Below are 18432 nucleotides of genomic sequence, written 5' to 3' on the forward strand. Positions count from 1 at the left end.
TGGAAATGAATAATTTTTGTTGATTTCATCAACGAGTCGACCGTACTTTGCTTTATTGTCTAATAATCAATTATGAACCCGAATTATGAGCCCGAAGTATGAACGTTCTCTGATGCGTATTTTATTGTAGGAGTAAATATATATACCTCAATGAAAATATCGGTAAAACAGAGGTATCACATCCCCTTATAATTATAACGCCTTTTTTTGGTGTAGGTCACCTTACCGTCAGTTAGGCTGTTTGCGAGTTATAAACAAAAGTAATTGTCCAACGTTATTTTCACTTAATTTATTTCCTGTGGACAGAGTCCTGAACATTTCAGAATCGATTTTTTCGACCTCGATTTATTTAATACCTAAAATTCTGGCTACATTTTCGTAAAACAATTATCTCATACTATTTTTTACTAAACTATTAGTTTATATTGTAATATTTTTGTTGTCTTGTTTTAGATAATACAGAATTTCAACTTGGAATTAAATTAGATTCATCAAAATCATTGCCAATTTTAACCCTATCCTGATTGTCCAATCCATCTCCAGATTTACTAAACTCATCATTCGACGCCTCCATATAAAGATTTTTATTTTCATTTTCATCAATATTGTCCTCAGTTTCGATAAAATCTCTAAATATCATAATTATTTTTTAAGATAAAGCTCATTATCATTACCTTGTGTCTCAGGAGAAACTTCTTGAAGTCCTCAAAATACCCTTCCCCTTAATTAATGCATCATCAAGGACAGGCATGTTAGGATGAAAACTTCAATCAATCAATTATAGTAATATAATAAAAACAAATGGTCTATGAATTTGTTTTCATTTCAGGTCAGGTAGAGCTTATTACTAATCTTTCATCAATTTAAATTTAGGCGCTATCACAAAACGCGCATGCGTGAGAGCCATCGCCATGTGTATGCATGTATGTATGTACATCATACATACAATGTATGATGGTCAACGCATGCGTTTTGGCATATCGGAGTCTCAAAGAGACCCACCGCCATCTAGTAAACTAAACTATCGTCATGTATGAGTATCAGTAAACTAACTAATTATAAATGATCACCCGCTCAAAATATAACCTAAAAATATTTTCAAAATGCTAAAATTCTAATAATGTTATTGTTGATCAGTAACGTGAAATAAAAAACATAAAATTATGTAAATAGTAGACCTAGTACATATATGCAAAATGTTACACGAAATTTTACTGTCGTTATGGGGTTGTACGTCGAGCGTTGCAGAAATCATTGAAACAGACGTAAAAATAATCATAAATAGATATTTATGTTTTGTTGTAATAAAATTATACTATTTGAAACTATTTCAAATTACAGCCCTTGAGATTTGATAATTATCTTCATCCTGGTGAAAAAGTTTTAATTACCAAGATTTTGGCGATTGTTAAAGACTACAATAATATAAGAAAATTCATAAAGAAAAAAAGTTCTACTATTGGTGAGTATCTTAGTAATCTAAGATTAATAATTATTAATATTAATAATTAATAAAGATAACTTATTGTATAAATAATTCATATAGTCCTTTATTAAGGTATCACAATAACCTTGTATTTAACACAGATCCCAGATATCCAAACAATGGATTATACTTAGCAGCATTGTGTGATGGTATGAATAATGCTTTGGAACCATTTAGAGAAGAAGTTATAGCTATGGAAAGAACAGTTTTGAATGATGGATATACACCAGTATCAATGATCTTGTGCCGCGTTCAAAAGTATCTTTCACTATTTTCAATACTCAACAGTATTATTCGAGAAGTACAATTACTCATTTTATTTTTATTTTTTATAGTTTGAAATGATTCAGTCAATTCATATCAATTTTATTGTTCATAGATTGAATCAGAAAATTTATTTGGCTGTCGGATTTTGCAATGTTTACATCATTATAATAACACTGGTGTTTCCCAAGTGAGAGAAGCTCTTCAAAAGTATGGATCGTAACATAAATTTCCACTGAATTGCAATGGACACTTCTGTGAAATATTTATTTATTTTTATAGGATGACTCACTGTGTTCATGTTGTTTTCTATAAACATTTAACAAGCTGGCTTTTGTATGGTCATTTAGAAGATGTACACAAAGAATTTTTTATTCAAAAGACTGAAAAAAGTAATGATCTAATTATTGGTGATGATAAAGATAAGGATGTAAATATAGAAAAAGATATTAAAAAATTATCAAGTGAAATGTGGGATTATGATATTAATGTGAATGTTTTACCTTATTACATAAAGCTATCATTAGCTAATAAAATTTTAACAATAGGTCAAACTATAATAATGTTTGGCAATGATCCTCGTCAGAAAAAAGACTTGAAAACCTTGACAACAAATGCAGAGAATTTGATATGGGGAGAAAAAGAGTATGAATACTTCAAGAAGCTTCATTTATTACAAGCAAGACCAATTTTTGCACTAGTTGAATTTGAAAGGATGGTTGATAAATTGAAACAATGTGTAACTCAACATTTGTGGCATGTTGCTGTTGAAGAAGCACAACTTATGAGTCGGTTTAAACTTATCAAAGACTTTTATTTGATGGGACGTGGAGATATGTTTTTGGAATTTATCAAACTAGCTACGCATATTCTTGAGAAAACTTCAACAAACCATACATCGCGTGACGTGAATTTAGCTTTTCAAATGGCCATGAGAAGAACTTCTACTGAAGAAATTGCCTTAGAGAGTTTTACTTTTACTGTACCTATATTAGAAACAACTAAAGATGAGAGAGACAATCTAGCGGAAATAACCGAGCAAACCACTGGTGGTAGTGCTGAAATTTCAGAAAAAGAAAGAGAAGATCCTATAGGTAATTATTAAATTAAAAAATTTGTTTGATACGACGTATAGAAAGTGCAATTTTCCACGCACGTTTTCTGCTGAGCGTGCGGGAAAGACGCACTTTGCGCACGGAGTATCGAAATAGTACATTACGATACAAGTGCGGGAAGAGTTTCTCGTCTCATGTGGCGTTTACGCCCGAACGAAGCGAGCACTTGTATCGCAATGTACTATTTCAAAATACAATTGGAAACTTATATCGAACATATATTTTTTTAGATAAAAAAGGATGGGGATTGATTAACTTGAAATACAAAGTTATGTGGCCTTTACATTTAATTTTCAATCCAACAACTATGGGCCATTACAATAATTTATTTAGGTTTTTGCTAAGAGTAAAGAAAACCCAAATTAACTTGTGGAATTTATGGAGAGATCACATGAATTCTAAAAATATGTAAGTTCTATTTTTATTTAAGGCATGGCATATAGTATTTTAAAAATAATTTATTACTTAAATTGTTTATACATCCCAGTCTTATAATTATTTAGTATAAATAAGTACATATAAATGCTATTTTGATTTTCAGAGATAGTGATGTAATGCAGCTAAGAAATAATCTCATTTTCATCATTGATAATTTACAGTATTATTTGCAAGTTGATGTTATAGAAAGTCAATATGCAATAATGGAAAACGGTATGAAAAGTACCCGAAATTTTGAAGAAGTACAAAGAGCACATACAATGTTTTTGAAAAATATTATGTCACGAACTTTTTTAACATTGGGAGATAGTACCAAGAAAAAAAACCCTGTAAGTATTTAGTTAGATAAACTCTTTTTGAAAAAATAAAAATTTTACTAATATCTTTTTCAAATGCAGGTAAGTAAGCTAATTCGATTATTATTACGGCTATGCGACGACTTTATTCGTAATGCGTCAGTTTGGGAAATAGATAATTTACTCGAAACGGAAAAACAAGAGTTAAAATCATTGAATGATGTATTAGATGGATTAATGAGTTGGTTGACAAAGACATTAAATAGAGTTCGTGCTCAACCAAGTGGAGAACATTTGGCACAACTATTGCTAAGACTTGATTTCAACAGATGGTTTAGCAGTAAACAGCTATAAATGAATCTTAGCTGCAATGTAGCAAATCATAAAATCTATTTACACCACCTTAATTATAAATAAATACTCTACAGTATATATAATTATTAAGAAATATAAATTTATCTTCAATAAAGTAAGAAATCAGATTTCAATCACTCTCATCACCATAGTCATCTTCATTATAATTGTGTGTATTTATACTTGGATCTTGTTGGCTCATTTGAATAGCATTCTTTATCGTAGAATCACATGCTAGTTCTTCTGCAGTATATCCATCATTGTTTTGCAAGCTTACATCACTGCCAGCTTCCAATAAAAGATTCACTACATTTAAATGTCCATGACTTGCTGCCACATGTAAAGGGGAATCACCCATTTTATTCTATTAAAAATATAAATAAAATTTTATTTCATCTTATCACAGTTTTGATCAATAACATGGATTATTTAACAGTAATGCATGGTACCTGAGCATTTATAGCAGGATTTTGTAAATCTAGTAGTAATTTGACACAATCTTCATGACCAGCCCGAGCAGCCCAATATAATGGTGTATTACCTGCTGAATCTAATCCAGTACCAGACACACCACCACTTAAACATTCTTGTAAAAATGATATATTCCCTCGTCTTGCAGCCTCATGCAAAGGTAAAACAAGTTCTTCTACTTTTTCTTCAACTGTATCAACATGACAAAATTAATATAAACTATTTGATAAAAATTAATTAGACAAGTACGGTTCCTATTACTCGCATACCATAATTTGCTGGTATCCATCCTTTTTTGTTGCCACACCTAGCTTGTAATTGATTACTGCTAGTCAATAGCCCACTATCATAGACATAGAGCAAGTCACCTTCTTCAAATGACAATTCATCATTCTATAAAAATATTGATCTCAAAGATTTTTTATCTTCACTGATTAAAAAAGTGTGAAATAGTGACTCACATGTTGTGCAGTATACTTCATCAGTGCTCTTACAACTTTCACTTTACCTTAAAATAAATAATATATATAATAAACAGCTAGACAAGATATTCCTTCAAATTTACTTTTGTCTTTTTTAAAAAATGTACATATCTGCTTTACAAAAACTATTGCTGAAAGTGAACCTTTTGTTTGAATTAGAAACTAGTTGTAAGAATAGTCGTTTAAATCATAAGAGCACATAGTAATTTTTTAATCAAGTTTATTTGCATAGAGTATATTACATTCATTCAAAGTAAATTATATTTTATGTAAATGTAATTACTGTAGAAAACATTAAAAAATTTACCAGGTTTTGAAATCGGTTTTGGAGGAGCAGGACGCCCTGGTATATTTACAGTAGCAGCCATTGTAACTGATTGTACACACAATACTCATGATAATAATCATAACAGTACTGTTTCTTTATTTACTATAGTATGTGCTTTGCCAGCATGTGATATACTACACTATTGTCAAATGATTCAATGTACAATTGAAATAAAAAATATTAAGTTTTAAATATAAAATAACTATAATTAATTAAAAATAGTTAACTTATTTAAATTAATCAAACTAATATTTTTTTTTTGCAATACTCATGAAAATAACCATATCTGAAATAAATTATATATGTGATTAGCACAATTATATGAATCATATATATAAGACAATTATGCTTTATCTTAAAGCAAAACTTACTTAAGAATACTACAATAACAAATGCTAACATCAACCATGTCCAACACCTCCAATTAGATTTAGTATGTTCTGATAGTTTCACTGATTCGTTTTTTAATCTGGATGTATTCTGATCAGTCAAACGATCAGATTTTTCTAAGAGTATAACATCTCTTTTAATTATTCTATTAGCAGTCAAAGCATGTTCTTTCATACTCTTAGTAAGACTAATCATGTTTTCAGCAACTTTCTCTTGTACTTCCCGATGATGCTTTAGAACAGCATCTATATCCTGACTATCTTCAATTGTACCAAAATGTCTCTTTCTCGCTCCATCAACTAAATTAATTTTTGGCAAATCAAAAGAATTGGTTCAATTAATAGTGCATTAATATACAGTTATATAAATATTAAAACTACTTCAGTTTACCCGAATTGGATTTAAATAATTCTTCTCTAACTTCTTGACCATATTTGGCAGTAGTCCTCTGATGTATCTGAGTGGTTATACTGGGTCCATCAATTGCTTCATTTGTTGATATGATATTTATAGGTAGCATTTGAGCAGCAACTACTCGCTCAACAGGATTTGAAATTTTCTTTGTATTTATAACACCTTTTAAAAACTCAACCCTTTTTATATATTTAACCATAATATCTCTACATGGCTTCCTGTAATAATAAAAAGAAAATAAATTATAATTATTCATTACATCCAAGACTTTTCATGTTGAGTTATCAAAAAAGCAATGTCACCCTGGAGATGTTTGAAGTTTTTCAATCATCTCTTGTACAGCTTCTAGATACTGTAAATTTAAAAAAATATTAAATAACTTCATGAAAAGACAAAGTAATCAAAATATTGTTGCTGTATAAATTTACCATTTCAAGTTTCCAATCAACAAAATCATCTTTAGCAAGCAATTCACATTGACCTAGCAATCTTCTTAAATTTATTTCTAATCTGGTTTTTACAGTCATATTTTGAAAAACAATTTAATCCTCAGAAAGCAAAAAATATATTATTTATTGATTTAACCCATGTATATTCAATTTTCATGAACCACCTTGTACTATTTCGTCATATAATTTGAATGACAATTACTATGCTAGCCCGATTTCAATTTGCACTTCAATAACTTTAAAAGGTATTTTTTTATCGGTTATATAAGTAAAAACAATAACTAGCAGCTGTCAAATGAAAAAATTAACATTTATTTGAAATGATTTACCATTCGATTAAAAACAGCTGTTTATTATTTTGTTATGATTTATGATTGAGAAATATCACCCATAGATGTCAGTTCTATTCCAAAAGCGGTGAGTTTAAACTCAGTTAAAAATATAACAAAACATTTATTATTAAACTTATTTTTCTATGATAGGAACTGTATTAATTGTATAATACGATTAAATTAATCATTATGAATTTGTAAGAATATTGAAATGTTATAAAAATATAGCATCCGAATTCATTGATATATAAGTTTTTATTAATCATTCTTTATCACGTAGATTGCCAATCGAGTTTCTTGACACTGCATACATGCCCTGAAGCAATGAAAGTTGTGTAAAACGGTTGCTACATACATATATATTTACATGAAGTGTTCATTAATTATATCATGGCATATTTTTGTCATTCTACAGCAAAAATATTTTTTTCCCGAAAAAGGGGTATTTATGCTATATTTATTTTTTTTCTCCTATCATACACAACCCATTATTGGATCATTATAATCTATTCCTCGGAGAATTGGGTACGCGTGGGCGAGAAAATGGGAAAAACAAACATACGATTGATTATCCGTAGTTTCCCGAATCTTGCCGATCTTTGCCGACTTCGGTCGTGCTTATTTTTCTTTTCTCATATATATATATATATATATAGTAACATTATTGTCCCCGCCACTACTGCGGCCACTAATAAGAGAACGGAATAGATTGAACTCGTTGAAGGGGCGGTAAGAGAGGAGCGTAGAGGGGAAGGTTTCTACGTCTGCGCTCTTTTAACCTGTCACGCATAAGCAGTGTTCTGCTCGCAACAACAGCAGCATCACTGCTGTCGTCATCGCGTTTATTGCAGTTTGGCCGCTGCTACCATGTAGATAAAGCTATACCCTCGTGCGTGCGCGACCATTCTATCTCACTATCCGTGTCTGAGTATCTCTCAGGTGAGCATAACGACTATTGTCTCAACATTCGGTGATACCCCTCGAGATCTTTTACAACTTATCACGCAGCAATATCATGTCTGAGGTGCGCAAAAGGACGGTACCAGAGGCGGCGGCCCCAAAGGACGTCAGTGACGACCAAGTAAATATTTACACCTTTTATCATTTCCCTTATCACGTCCATCCCCTTTGTGTTATAGTTTTTCACATTCCTCGCGATTTTTCTAGCAAACTCTGTCAAACGAAAAAAGTACCGAGTCACCTGTTGTAAATTCATCAACTCGTTGCCAGTAAGAGAGAGAGAAAAAGAGAGATGAGCAGACAAACCAAAAGACCTTACTCGGTCTCCAGACTGAGAAAGAAGTCGAGTAAAAAAAAAGAAAGTCACGTTTGCTATATGTATCCAATATTAATTGACAGAAAATGTTGATGCGCACGTAAACAATGAGCGAGGGTAATGGAGTCTTCTTCCTTTTTCTCATTTCAATATGAGAGTCTGCGTATGATAAATGTGCAATCCCGCAATGACGTGGTTGTTGCACGCACTTTGCTCATGCTCTCGCGAGATATATAAATAGTCAACTTATTTGATGTAATTATTTATTTATTTGACGTGTATCGCGCATTATATATTTCTATTTGAAACGATTCGTTTTTCACATTTTAAGTACGCACCATTTTTTCATCATACTGACTTCGGTTTATTTCGTTAATTTACTTGAGAATCTGAAAAATTAATTTATTTATTTTTAAGATTTTAATATCATGTTATTAAGAAACTTTTTTAAATTAATTATGAAATACTTATTGTAATTATATTTCAATGATTTATCAATCACTAATAAATAAAGCTTCCATTTTATCACATAATAGCAAACATTTATTTTTTAATAAATATATCCCAGATCTCTGTGCATACATTTACTTTTAGGTGGATTAATAAAACAGTTTTATCTAAAGGCAAATATGACATATTTGTAAATGAAAAAACAATTGTAATAGGATTTCCACATAGTAATTTACCACAAAGAGCTTTTATTAGTTTATATTTGTTTTTATTAATTAATAATTAAAACTCATAAGACTTGTCTTTTCTACATTGAATATAAATTTAAACACATAAACTATTTTCTTATAGAAAGAAGATATTGAGTCTGAAGACGATGCCAAACTTGATGTTGACGAGATGGCAAAAAGCCTACCACAAGGGACAGATCATACTCCAGAGATCCTGAAATCAGCTCTTACTGGCTTACCTGATCGGTAAAACTTGATCAAATAATATTTAAAACAAACACATATTTATATACATTATTTCCCCATTTTCTTGACCATATTTTGCAATATATTATGTTTTTACAGCTGGAAAAATTGGGTTATTCGGGGTATATTTACTTTTGTGATGATAGGAGCATTTTGTTTGATCGTTTATGGAGGCCCTTTAGCAATGATGGCTACAGTTTGTACATTATTTATATTACTATAAAAAATTATGCAATTTAATTTATTAGCAATATTTTTTATTTCCACCATAGGTTTTAGTTGTACAGGTAAAATGTTTTGAAGAAATCATAAACATTGGTTATGCAGTATACAGGATTCATGGATTGCCATGGTTTCGCTCATTATCGTGGTATTTTTTAATTACTTCCAATTATTTCTTCTATGGAGAAAATTTGATGGACTACTTTGGAGTTATCATCAATAGAACGGTTAAACACTTATCTTTTTTTGCTATATTGTGAATTCTATTTCCATAAATATTCAGTGTAATAGTCAATACTATATAAGTTGATCTTTGAAATGTGACATAAAATCAATAGCCATTCTCTCTACATTGACTATTACTCAAACTAAGGTTTCACTCAGAAAACGGGTGGGGCTTCTACATCAATAAAATTAAATAAGCTTTGTAACTGTCTTGTGGGTAACCTTGAATAATGTAATACCAGGAAATGTAATACTTACTATTTTTTTTTCAGGAATATTTACGTTTTCTCGTCACATACCATAGATTTTTATCATTTTGTCTTTACATTATTGGCTTTGTTTGGTTTGTTCTTTCATTAGTAAAGAAATACTACATGAAACAATTTTCATTATTTGCCTGGACTCATGTTGCTCTATTAATTGTGGTAACACAGAGTTATTTAATTATTCAAAATGTATTTGAAGGTTTAATATGGTAAGAAAAATAATTATAACCATAACCGTCGTATTATTTTGAATTAATTCTATAATCAATTGAATAATGAATGTACAATTTACTTTTAGGTTTATTGTACCAGTGAGTATGATAGTTATTAATGATGTGATGGCGTATGTGTTTGGTTTTTTCTTTGGTAGAACACCTTTGATTAAATTGTCACCAAAGAAAACCTGGGAAGGATTTATTGGAGGCGGTATTTCGACTGTCGTATTAGGATTATTAGTATGTATATCTTACAAACTTTTTTGCCTTACAAGTTTTCTTAAAATGTTTCTTAAAAGTTTGTAACACATTCGACAAATAACGAAATAAGTAACAGTAATGCAATAGTGCCTAACACTACTATATTAAATAAAGTACATTCATTTTTCCTTTTTTCGAACTCTTGAGCCGATATATCAACTGATCGAACAATAATATAATATCTCAAACATTAAAAATCAATTATTAATTGACTGCTATTTTTAAAATTTTACAGATAGCGTACGTCATGTGCCAATACCGTTACTTTGTCTGTCCAATTGAGTATAGTGAAGCTTTGGGAAGAATGACTATGGATTGTGAACCTTCTTATTTATTCAAGCCACAAGAATACACCTTACCAAGTTTCATGCAAACTGTAACAAACATAGTAAGAAGGGACCACTATGATTATTCGCGTAAAATATGTTTTAATATAAAAGTATACCAGTAAACAAATCAAATTTATTTGTAGTTCAAATGGAAGTCGACTGTCACTATCTACCCATTCATGTTACATTCCTTGTCGCTGTCAGTATTTAGTTCAGTAATCGGTCCGTTCGGTGGTTTCTTTGCTAGCGGCTTTAAGAGAGCGTTCAAAATTAAGGTAATAAGTAAATTTGGAATAATAGTTGTTGATACATTATATTTGTAAATTTTCTGATCTTCAAATTTTTATAATTCAGGATTTTGGTGACGTTATCCCTGGCCACGGTGGTATAATGGATCGATTCGATTGTCAATATTTGATGGCTACATTTGTCAACGTGTATATTTCGTCTTTCATTCACACTGCTTCTCCTCAAAAACTTCTGCAGCAGGTTAGTATAAGTACATACAAGTACGCACAGTCTGTACAAATCAGAATTTACCAATATGTGTTTCTTTTCTACAGGTGTTTTCATTAAAACCTGAGCAACAATTACAATTATTCCAGAGCTTGCAAGACTCATTGCAGCATCAAGGACTTTTAAATGCTTCCTAAGTATTTTGAGTTTTTTTTCTCAAAAATAAATTGCGTTCATTACGATAGATACCTGATAACCAAGTACCATGATGGATAAAGTATATTGCTGTTAGACAAATACTTCATTGGTTCCTGGAAATCTTTAATAGAACAGTCTTTTAACTTTTTTACGGGTATTTCGTATCTCTTTCTCATTAAGTCATATTTATCACCATTTATTTCACTGTTTTTCTGCTGTCAGTCTACCATTTAATTGATCAAAACCTCAAACCATAATCAGATAGCATATACATAAAGCTTATGATGTTTTAAGATTTAGGTCACAAATTATTTATTTATTGATTTTTTATTTTATGTTTTTTTTATTCTCTATTTTTTGGCTATGCGATGAATTTAAAAGAATCGGATACATAGATCTCGCAAAGCTTTCCTTTTTTTATTATGCATTTATATACAAAAAAAGATAATACAATAATTGTATTTAATTAGTTATTAAATTTGCTGAGTTGTTGGAAAATTCTAATTTGTTGATTGATACATATGAATAATAGTTGTTGAATTGTTTGTTTGTGTGGTTAGTAAAAACTGCTTTTTAAATAGTACATTTAAAACTAAAAAAAGCGACAAGAATTATGTGTCTCTTGATATATTAGGCATAAATAAATGTATTTCTTCGCATTTATTATCTGACATGCGATGTCAGTGTTGTAGCAATTAAAAATCGCATAGTAAACCATACTATTTTATGTGTATATGTGTGTGTCGTAGAAATCTCATTTAGTATATAGTCTTATTCGAACAATTAGGAAGAACAATCATGACATAATAATTTGTCGCATATACGAAAAATATTAATTTTTTTAATTTCCAATGAAAATACTATATGTAGAATATAGTCAAGCCAAGAAACAAAACACAGTGCGGAAGCATCAGTGTTAAAAATGTAATAAAAGAAAAAGATCCTCTAGTTATTTGTGGTCTTGTATAAAAATGTAAGTTTAATTAGGAAAACAAGGAATTCATGTCTCTCAAGTGTATACACACAGTGATAGATGCATAAAAGAAAAAAAATTCACGTACATATATTTAGATACTAAAAATTACGGAAGATTGTTTAAAACAAACGAAAGCACTCCATTGTACTTACGCGTTAAGTAAGTAAAATATTTGTACATATATTTTATTACGTTATACACTTAAAAAACATACAGTTATAATTAAGTGGATATATTTTATCATTGTTGATTTTAATATTGGATGAAAGTATGCAAATGATTATATAAAAATGAGAGAGAGAGAGAGCGCACATGCGACGTATACGAGAATGAGTGTTGAACGCGAGATTGAAGGAAAGATTATATACAAAGAAAGATATTATGAATATTAATTATGGAATGTTATCGAATAATTGTACATTTTAATGTGATCGTATCTTCAGTTATGTAAAAATATATATTAATTTATTTATGATGTGTAGACAGAAAAAAATTTAAAATAAAGATGACTTAATGCAAAAGAGTAGTCAAAATTTTTGTATTGTCGAACAATCTTTCACAGCCGCTTTTTATGATTAGATTGGTTTTCTACTTCAGCTTTCAAAATTCTGATATAAATTTTATAAAAAAATTTGATTTTGATTATAATTAATCCAATATGAAGGTATAATATTATTTCTGCATGTCCACAACATTGACGCTTCTGTTTCGTAAGCTTTATTTCGATATATTTCGAAAAGCAAATGAGAAAAGGAAGGAAGCTTGCACAAAGGTACAGGCGATTCTACACAGAGGCAACTAACTAGCATCATTACCTTAAGTATGTACTGCGCGCGGAATAACGAGCTTTTACGATCATCTACAACGCTTGCGTGCATTCTGATTAACAATAGGTGTATACGTACATGAGACAACGGGATTTTTCTGTCTTGAACCGAGAAAAAAAGAAGAGAAAAATAAGCGTATACAACATATATTACGCTTGCTCGCGCTGGCGCCAAGCAAATTGCGCAAGTTTTATACAGCACACATGCGCAGAGCAGAATAGAACTATAGGGCTTTAGGACGTTCTGCTTGACGATAATAATAGCGAAAATAGTTTGACGTGTTTGCAAGTACGTACATACACACGTACCTATGCGAAATTTTTTCTCTTGCTGCACATGCAAACGCACTGTGCCGACGAAGAAAGAAAGAGAGAGCTGCACACGACAACCCGTGTTTTATAGTCTCGTTCTTTTCCCTCCCCCCTGATTCTATAAGCGCATTGCGACGACGTTGTTTTGAAAAAGTGTCAAGTTTAGTGAGTGTCTCTCGTCTATCGTTGCAGGTGAGTCGTTTATCGATTTGTTAAATTTGGAACAACTAACTGTGATGTTAAGAATATCAAAGAGGATATGCGAGTAATTGATAGTTGTGCGTAGTATGCACTCGCGAGGAAAGAAAAAAAGATCAGCAACACAGAGAAGAAAGGATGTTAGAAAGAGGTTAACCTCGAAACGAGTTTTACGCAAAATAGGCGATGATGTCTTTTTTTGGAGTTAGGCCTTTTAAATTTCTTTGTTGCGACTTGCGACCTTCGACAGTAATATATATATAGTATATCTCCGATCTTCTGGATTTGGAATCTCCGTGTCTGTAAAAATTATCAAAGGGGGTTTTAATCGTTCTCTGTCTCGAATTCCTGCTGGTTCTTTGTTTATACATTATTTCTCACCAATCATTATTTTCCACATTGATAATTAGCCGGATTCGTGTGCACTCTTCTTTTTTCGTTAAAAATGTGTATGTGTATATATATGTATGTATATGTATATATATATATACATATATATTAATTATTTTGAAAATTTTCGAATGCAAAACATCTGTGTTTATAAATAAATTTATAAATATAATATTGGGTGCACGCTATGATGACGTTGTGTCAAAGTGGTAATATATATCTATCGTACTTCCGGGACAAACGAAACATATAGATCTCTCTCCCTCGTTTACGACCATATTACACGAAACGTTAATCAATCAAGATCAATATAATTTTTCCGCGAGCCATGAATCGATGCATTGACCGCCTAAGAAGTGAGAGAGAGAGAGAGATAAGTGAAAAAGGCATAACCGGGTGTCGCCGCGTGTAAGAACAATATAAGGCAACAAAAAACAGACGTGCAGACAGTGCGAAGGGTATATATATATATATGACTCAGAGAGTCGTTTGATCCTCTCCACAGGCCACATTCGCGTAGTGCAACGTAGCAGCAGTCGCCAAGTAATCGCGATGGAGAACAGTTGCAACCTCGAGGCAATCGATCGTTGCTACTGCAGCAGCAGTCAACTAGCAGCAGCACTGCATTGATGCTCTTTGCTGCTGGCGCACACAAAGGAGCCACAGGTGACTGGGCGCCATCAGCTGCGTTGGTAAACAGAGCGTAGTTCTTGTCATCCAAGAAATCATGGAGTTGTTCGACGAATTCATCAAGAACGAGGAAGATTGTGCGGATGAGAAAAAGACTTGCGAGTGGGACGTTAATGAAACGAAAAAAAGCGAAGAAGAGGAGACAGAGGAGAAATTCGAGGATGCCTTAGACGAACCGGACATGAAGTATGAAGGGGAGAACTTGGAATTAGGAGAAATGAATTGCGATGAGGACGTTCAGAAGGAAATAGAATCGATGGGTGAAAATGAGAAATCTGACGAAGAGACGGAGATGAAAAGCTGCGAGGAAGAATTGAATTATGAAGTGACCAAGTGGTTCTATATGCCGGATTTCGTACTTCTAATTATATTTCAATTTTTCAATCCGAGAGAATTACTTACTGCTGGCGAAGTATGCAGGTCGTGGAATCGTGTCTCGCGAGACGAACTTCTCTGGAAGGCACTTTTCTATCGGACTTACAAAATTGATCCGAGTGTTGGTATTATGCCAGGTGAGATTTCAAATTGTTACGTGAGATTTTGTTGGCTAATTGTATACGTTATAAATTGATTTTTTAATTACAAATTTTTAGAAAGCTTTATTTGCATATAAAAGCTTGGTAATTTTTATAACATCAATTAACAACAATTTTCGCTTTATTATTTGAAGGGAAAACTTCTTGGATAAGCGAATTCAAGCGTTTAGCTTATCACATACCACTGGTCGAAACGGAAACACTAAAGGAACACGCTCATCAAGTTTTACACGTTAGTTTCTCGCATAATGGCAAAATGTTTGCAACTTGTTCAAAGGATGGCTGGGTAATCGTAAGTATAAGGAAAAATAAAAATGATTTTCAAGCACCGTATAAGTTTTTTTTTCTACCGCTATTATTTTTAATTATAGGTTTGGAATAGCCAACACCCAGTGACCGTGAAATACCAGCACGACATGAAGATTTTCAGCTGGAAATACACTCAATTTTCTCAATTTAATTCTTCAGATACGTTATTGTTGGTATCTGGTGTACATTTTGGCATTCCACCCAGTACTTCTGGCGAAATAGCAGTTTTCAAACTTGCCCGTAAGACATCATATAAATTTATACAATACGAATCACATTATTGCGAGTGATTTTCGGAAAGCTATAATTTTATTAATAACGTTATTTCATTGTCATATAAGATATAAATAGCTCACTCTAATTTAGAGTTGCCAAGAAAAACAGATCATCTAAATATATTCAGAACAATAACAATGTCAATACCAAATGTTTAATGTCAATGCGCTAAAGTGCACTTATTATATGTTCAATTATAACAAAACACTTTCGAAGATAATTGTGTCACTACACAATTGTATCAATCTTATTTGAGATCAATTATCTAAAAAGTGAACGTTAATCGATACTACATATTTAAAAATACTTATATAAACCATTTAATAATATATATTTCATTCATCGACAGCCAGCTTCGAATTGCAATGCAGAGTGGTGAATAAACCGTATGATATCTTTGGTACTTGGTACAGCGAACGGTACCTATTGAGTGGTAGCCTTCATTTTCTTGCGCACCTGGTCAGCACAAGTGTACTGTGGCTGAACAAAGCTAATCAAGAGACGGGAAGCGAGCACATACCCATTATGAATAAATTATACAAGTACGTAATGAATTTGCTTCATTAATAGTCATCACGCACCTGACACTGAAGCGTTTGACTCAAAGCCAAGTATTACAGGTTTTACAACGGGAACCTATCGTCAATTAGAGCAGTTATGGTAGCCAATTGTTTGACCCCAGCGCGAACAGAAGATGACGCACAAAATAAGCAGCCGTCGACATCTAACGTAGACGTTAAGGAGGAAAAAGGAAATCCACTGAGTCATCGAGATATCTCGTTGGCTTTTGCTAGTCCTACTAGCCCAGACGGAGAAAAAGAAGAAAAACCTGAGGTTTTGCACCATGCATCGTCGAGACTGCAGTAAGCAAAATAAGTTACAGATTAATTTTATTTAAACTTGAAGATTAATTCTGATAATCTTTATGTAGATATAGTACGCTGGAGGGTGGCTTTATGAATTGGAGAAAGCTAGGCGATGGCTTCGAGTATGCAAATCCTATTCGATATAATGAAGAGTACAGACAAGTCGAAGCGCAGAGAGAAGTTCAAAATAGCGATAATAGTGATAATGAGTCTAGTCCACAATACGAAGATGACAGCGACGAAGATGGTAAAATTTACTTGTGAATCTTACCACTTTAAACAGTTAATAATTGCTACAACTCTGTGTTTGATTTCTACAGATACACTGTCAGCCGAAGAATTTGATGATTCTGATGACTTAGCTGACTGCCCGGAGAAGTTCCTTATTTTTACGCAAGGCTCGAAAACGTACACTCCACATCAAGTGGGTTTCAAGCGAATAAAGCCAGTAACGTTTCCTAGAAGACTCGATCCTGGACCTTCACTCCAAGAACGACTTGCTCAACGAGATCGAGAACGTCTCAAACAAAACAATGGCGTCTATGAACCGGAACCTAATTGGGGTGATTACGATTCGGTAGCTGATAAATTTGATAAAATTGATCACCTTATTGACCTTCATGGTCATATAATAGGAATGGGGTTGTCACCCGATCATAGGTATAGCTCTTTATATTTATAATAAAAATTCACCAGCTTCGAGTTGTTTGATGATAAGATTTATCTGTTTTCTTTAGATATTTATATATTAATACTAGGCCATGGCCGAGAGGATATATAATTACAAATCCATTAGAACCGCCACCAATAGCTCAGGAAATTGATATTCATGTTATTGATTTAGTAACACTAAAGCAAGTTGGTACAATGTTGAGAGCTCACAAAGCTTACACGCCGAATCATGAGTGTTACTATTTATTTTTAGATGTATGTAATGAATATGTTGCGAGGTAAAAATAATTACTTTTATAAATTATTTAGATACTATGTTGAAAATGCTAAAAGTTGTGAAAATTTATTTTTGATTTATAGCGGCGCTGAAGACAAACATGGATATCTTTGGGACAGGCATTATGGTGTATGTTTAGCTAAATTTCCTCATTCAGATATAGTCAATTCAGTAGCTTTCAATCCTCGTGATCCTGAGATGCTAGTCACTACAAGTGATGATTATACAATTAAAGTTTGGAGGAGTCGCGCAATGGTAAAACATCTTGGATTAGATGAAACCAAGATGCAAAGAGGCATGGAAGTGAGGAAACGGCACAAATATCAAAAAAGTAGATGTAATATTGACTGATTAAAGACCATTCAATTTCCAATTTAAAAATTGTTTGTCATGGCTAAAATTTTTAAATTGGGAATTGAATGGTTTCAAGTAATATAATAAATTATAAATGAAAAAAATTATTCTGTCAATCAAAATAAGATAAGTGATGGCAGTTAGTTCATGTTTAATTTGGGATTGTTATGTTTATGTCGTCAATGACTAAATTTTCTATATATATTGAATGAAATGTACTTATAATCAAATTCGGTTTGTTGATCAAATTTTGTATATAATTATTGTGACATGTAAACACCTTTACATACTAATACACAGAAACATTAATTAGAATAATAATTAGTTAAATGCCATGACATCTATATTCTATTTTAAAACATGAAAGCGCATAAAAAGAATACTGTTCAATCTACCATTAGAGACTATTTTAATGGACGACCGTTTTGAAGACAACTATTCTTGTAATGAATCAGATAGATGTATAACCAATGTCAATATTTATGAAATCGTTGAAAGAACTATGAGTATTCTGAAAGTAAAGTAGATAGCTTGATGACTTGAATTATAAAATATAC

General features: G+C 31.8%; 5 protein-coding genes across 6 annotated transcripts; 3 read left to right on the forward strand and 2 right to left on the reverse strand.

Annotated features, from left to right (window-relative positions):
* The first annotated feature begins 1053 nt into the window (after positions 1-1053).
* Positions 1054-4104, forward strand: LOC131663454 (gamma-tubulin complex component 4). 2 transcript variants are annotated; one of them, XM_058933880.1, is made up of 9 exons: positions 1054-1265; positions 1342-1462; positions 1588-1787; positions 1866-1960; positions 2033-2180; positions 2268-2844; positions 3096-3273; positions 3407-3632; positions 3702-4104. In XM_058933880.1, exons 1-9 carry the CDS (start codon positions 1197-1199, stop codon positions 3951-3953), a joined length of 1866 nt encoding a protein of 621 aa, XP_058789863.1. In that variant the 5' UTR covers positions 1054-1196; the 3' UTR covers positions 3954-4104. The 2 variants fall into 2 exon arrangements, with proteins under 2 accessions (XP_058789863.1, XP_058789862.1); XM_058933879.1 differs by having other exon boundaries at positions 2033-2844.
* Positions 3948-5404, reverse strand: LOC131663456 (osteoclast-stimulating factor 1-like). The gene is made up of 5 exons (XM_058933882.1): positions 5214-5404; positions 4886-4932; positions 4694-4817; positions 4403-4614; positions 3948-4317 (listed from the first exon to the last, which is right to left on the reverse strand). The coding sequence occupies exons 1-5, from the start codon at positions 5272-5274 to the stop codon at positions 4084-4086; spliced, it is 678 nt and encodes a 225-aa protein (XP_058789865.1). The 5' UTR covers positions 5275-5404; the 3' UTR covers positions 3948-4083.
* Positions 5382-6834, reverse strand: LOC131663455 (vesicle transport protein USE1). Its single transcript, XM_058933881.1, has 5 exons — positions 6467-6834; positions 6341-6390; positions 6015-6256; positions 5606-5923; positions 5382-5520 (listed from the first exon to the last, which is right to left on the reverse strand). The coding sequence occupies exons 1-5, from the start codon at positions 6563-6565 to the stop codon at positions 5480-5482; spliced, it is 750 nt and encodes a 249-aa protein (XP_058789864.1). The 5' UTR covers positions 6566-6834; the 3' UTR covers positions 5382-5479.
* A 770-nt stretch (positions 6835-7604) lies between these two features.
* Positions 7605-12704, forward strand: LOC131663648 (phosphatidate cytidylyltransferase, photoreceptor-specific). The gene is made up of 11 exons (XM_058934158.1): positions 7605-7758; positions 7828-7900; positions 8897-9021; positions 9121-9217; positions 9294-9470; positions 9741-9943; positions 10033-10189; positions 10446-10598; positions 10683-10814; positions 10894-11028; positions 11103-12704. The coding sequence occupies exons 2-11, from the start codon at positions 7835-7837 to the stop codon at positions 11190-11192; spliced, it is 1335 nt and encodes a 444-aa protein (XP_058790141.1). The 5' UTR covers positions 7605-7758; positions 7828-7834; the 3' UTR covers positions 11193-12704.
* Positions 12705-13214: 510 nt separating this feature from the next.
* Positions 13215-18327, forward strand: LOC131663546 (F-box/WD repeat-containing protein 5). The gene is made up of 10 exons (XM_058934011.1): positions 13215-13499; positions 14401-15097; positions 15256-15413; positions 15493-15670; positions 16056-16248; positions 16327-16569; positions 16638-16819; positions 16893-17232; positions 17310-17522; positions 17605-18327. The coding sequence occupies exons 2-10, from the start codon at positions 14623-14625 to the stop codon at positions 17870-17872; spliced, it is 2250 nt and encodes a 749-aa protein (XP_058789994.1). The 5' UTR covers positions 13215-13499; positions 14401-14622; the 3' UTR covers positions 17873-18327.
* The last annotated feature ends 105 nt before the right edge of the window (positions 18328-18432 follow it).

Source organism: Phymastichus coffea, unplaced genomic scaffold, assembly GCF_024137745.1.
Source record: "Phymastichus coffea isolate CEN01 unplaced genomic scaffold, Cenicafe_Pcof_1.1 PCOF00036, whole genome shotgun sequence".
NCBI classification, from domain to species: domain Eukaryota; kingdom Metazoa; phylum Arthropoda; class Insecta; order Hymenoptera; family Eulophidae; genus Phymastichus; species Phymastichus coffea.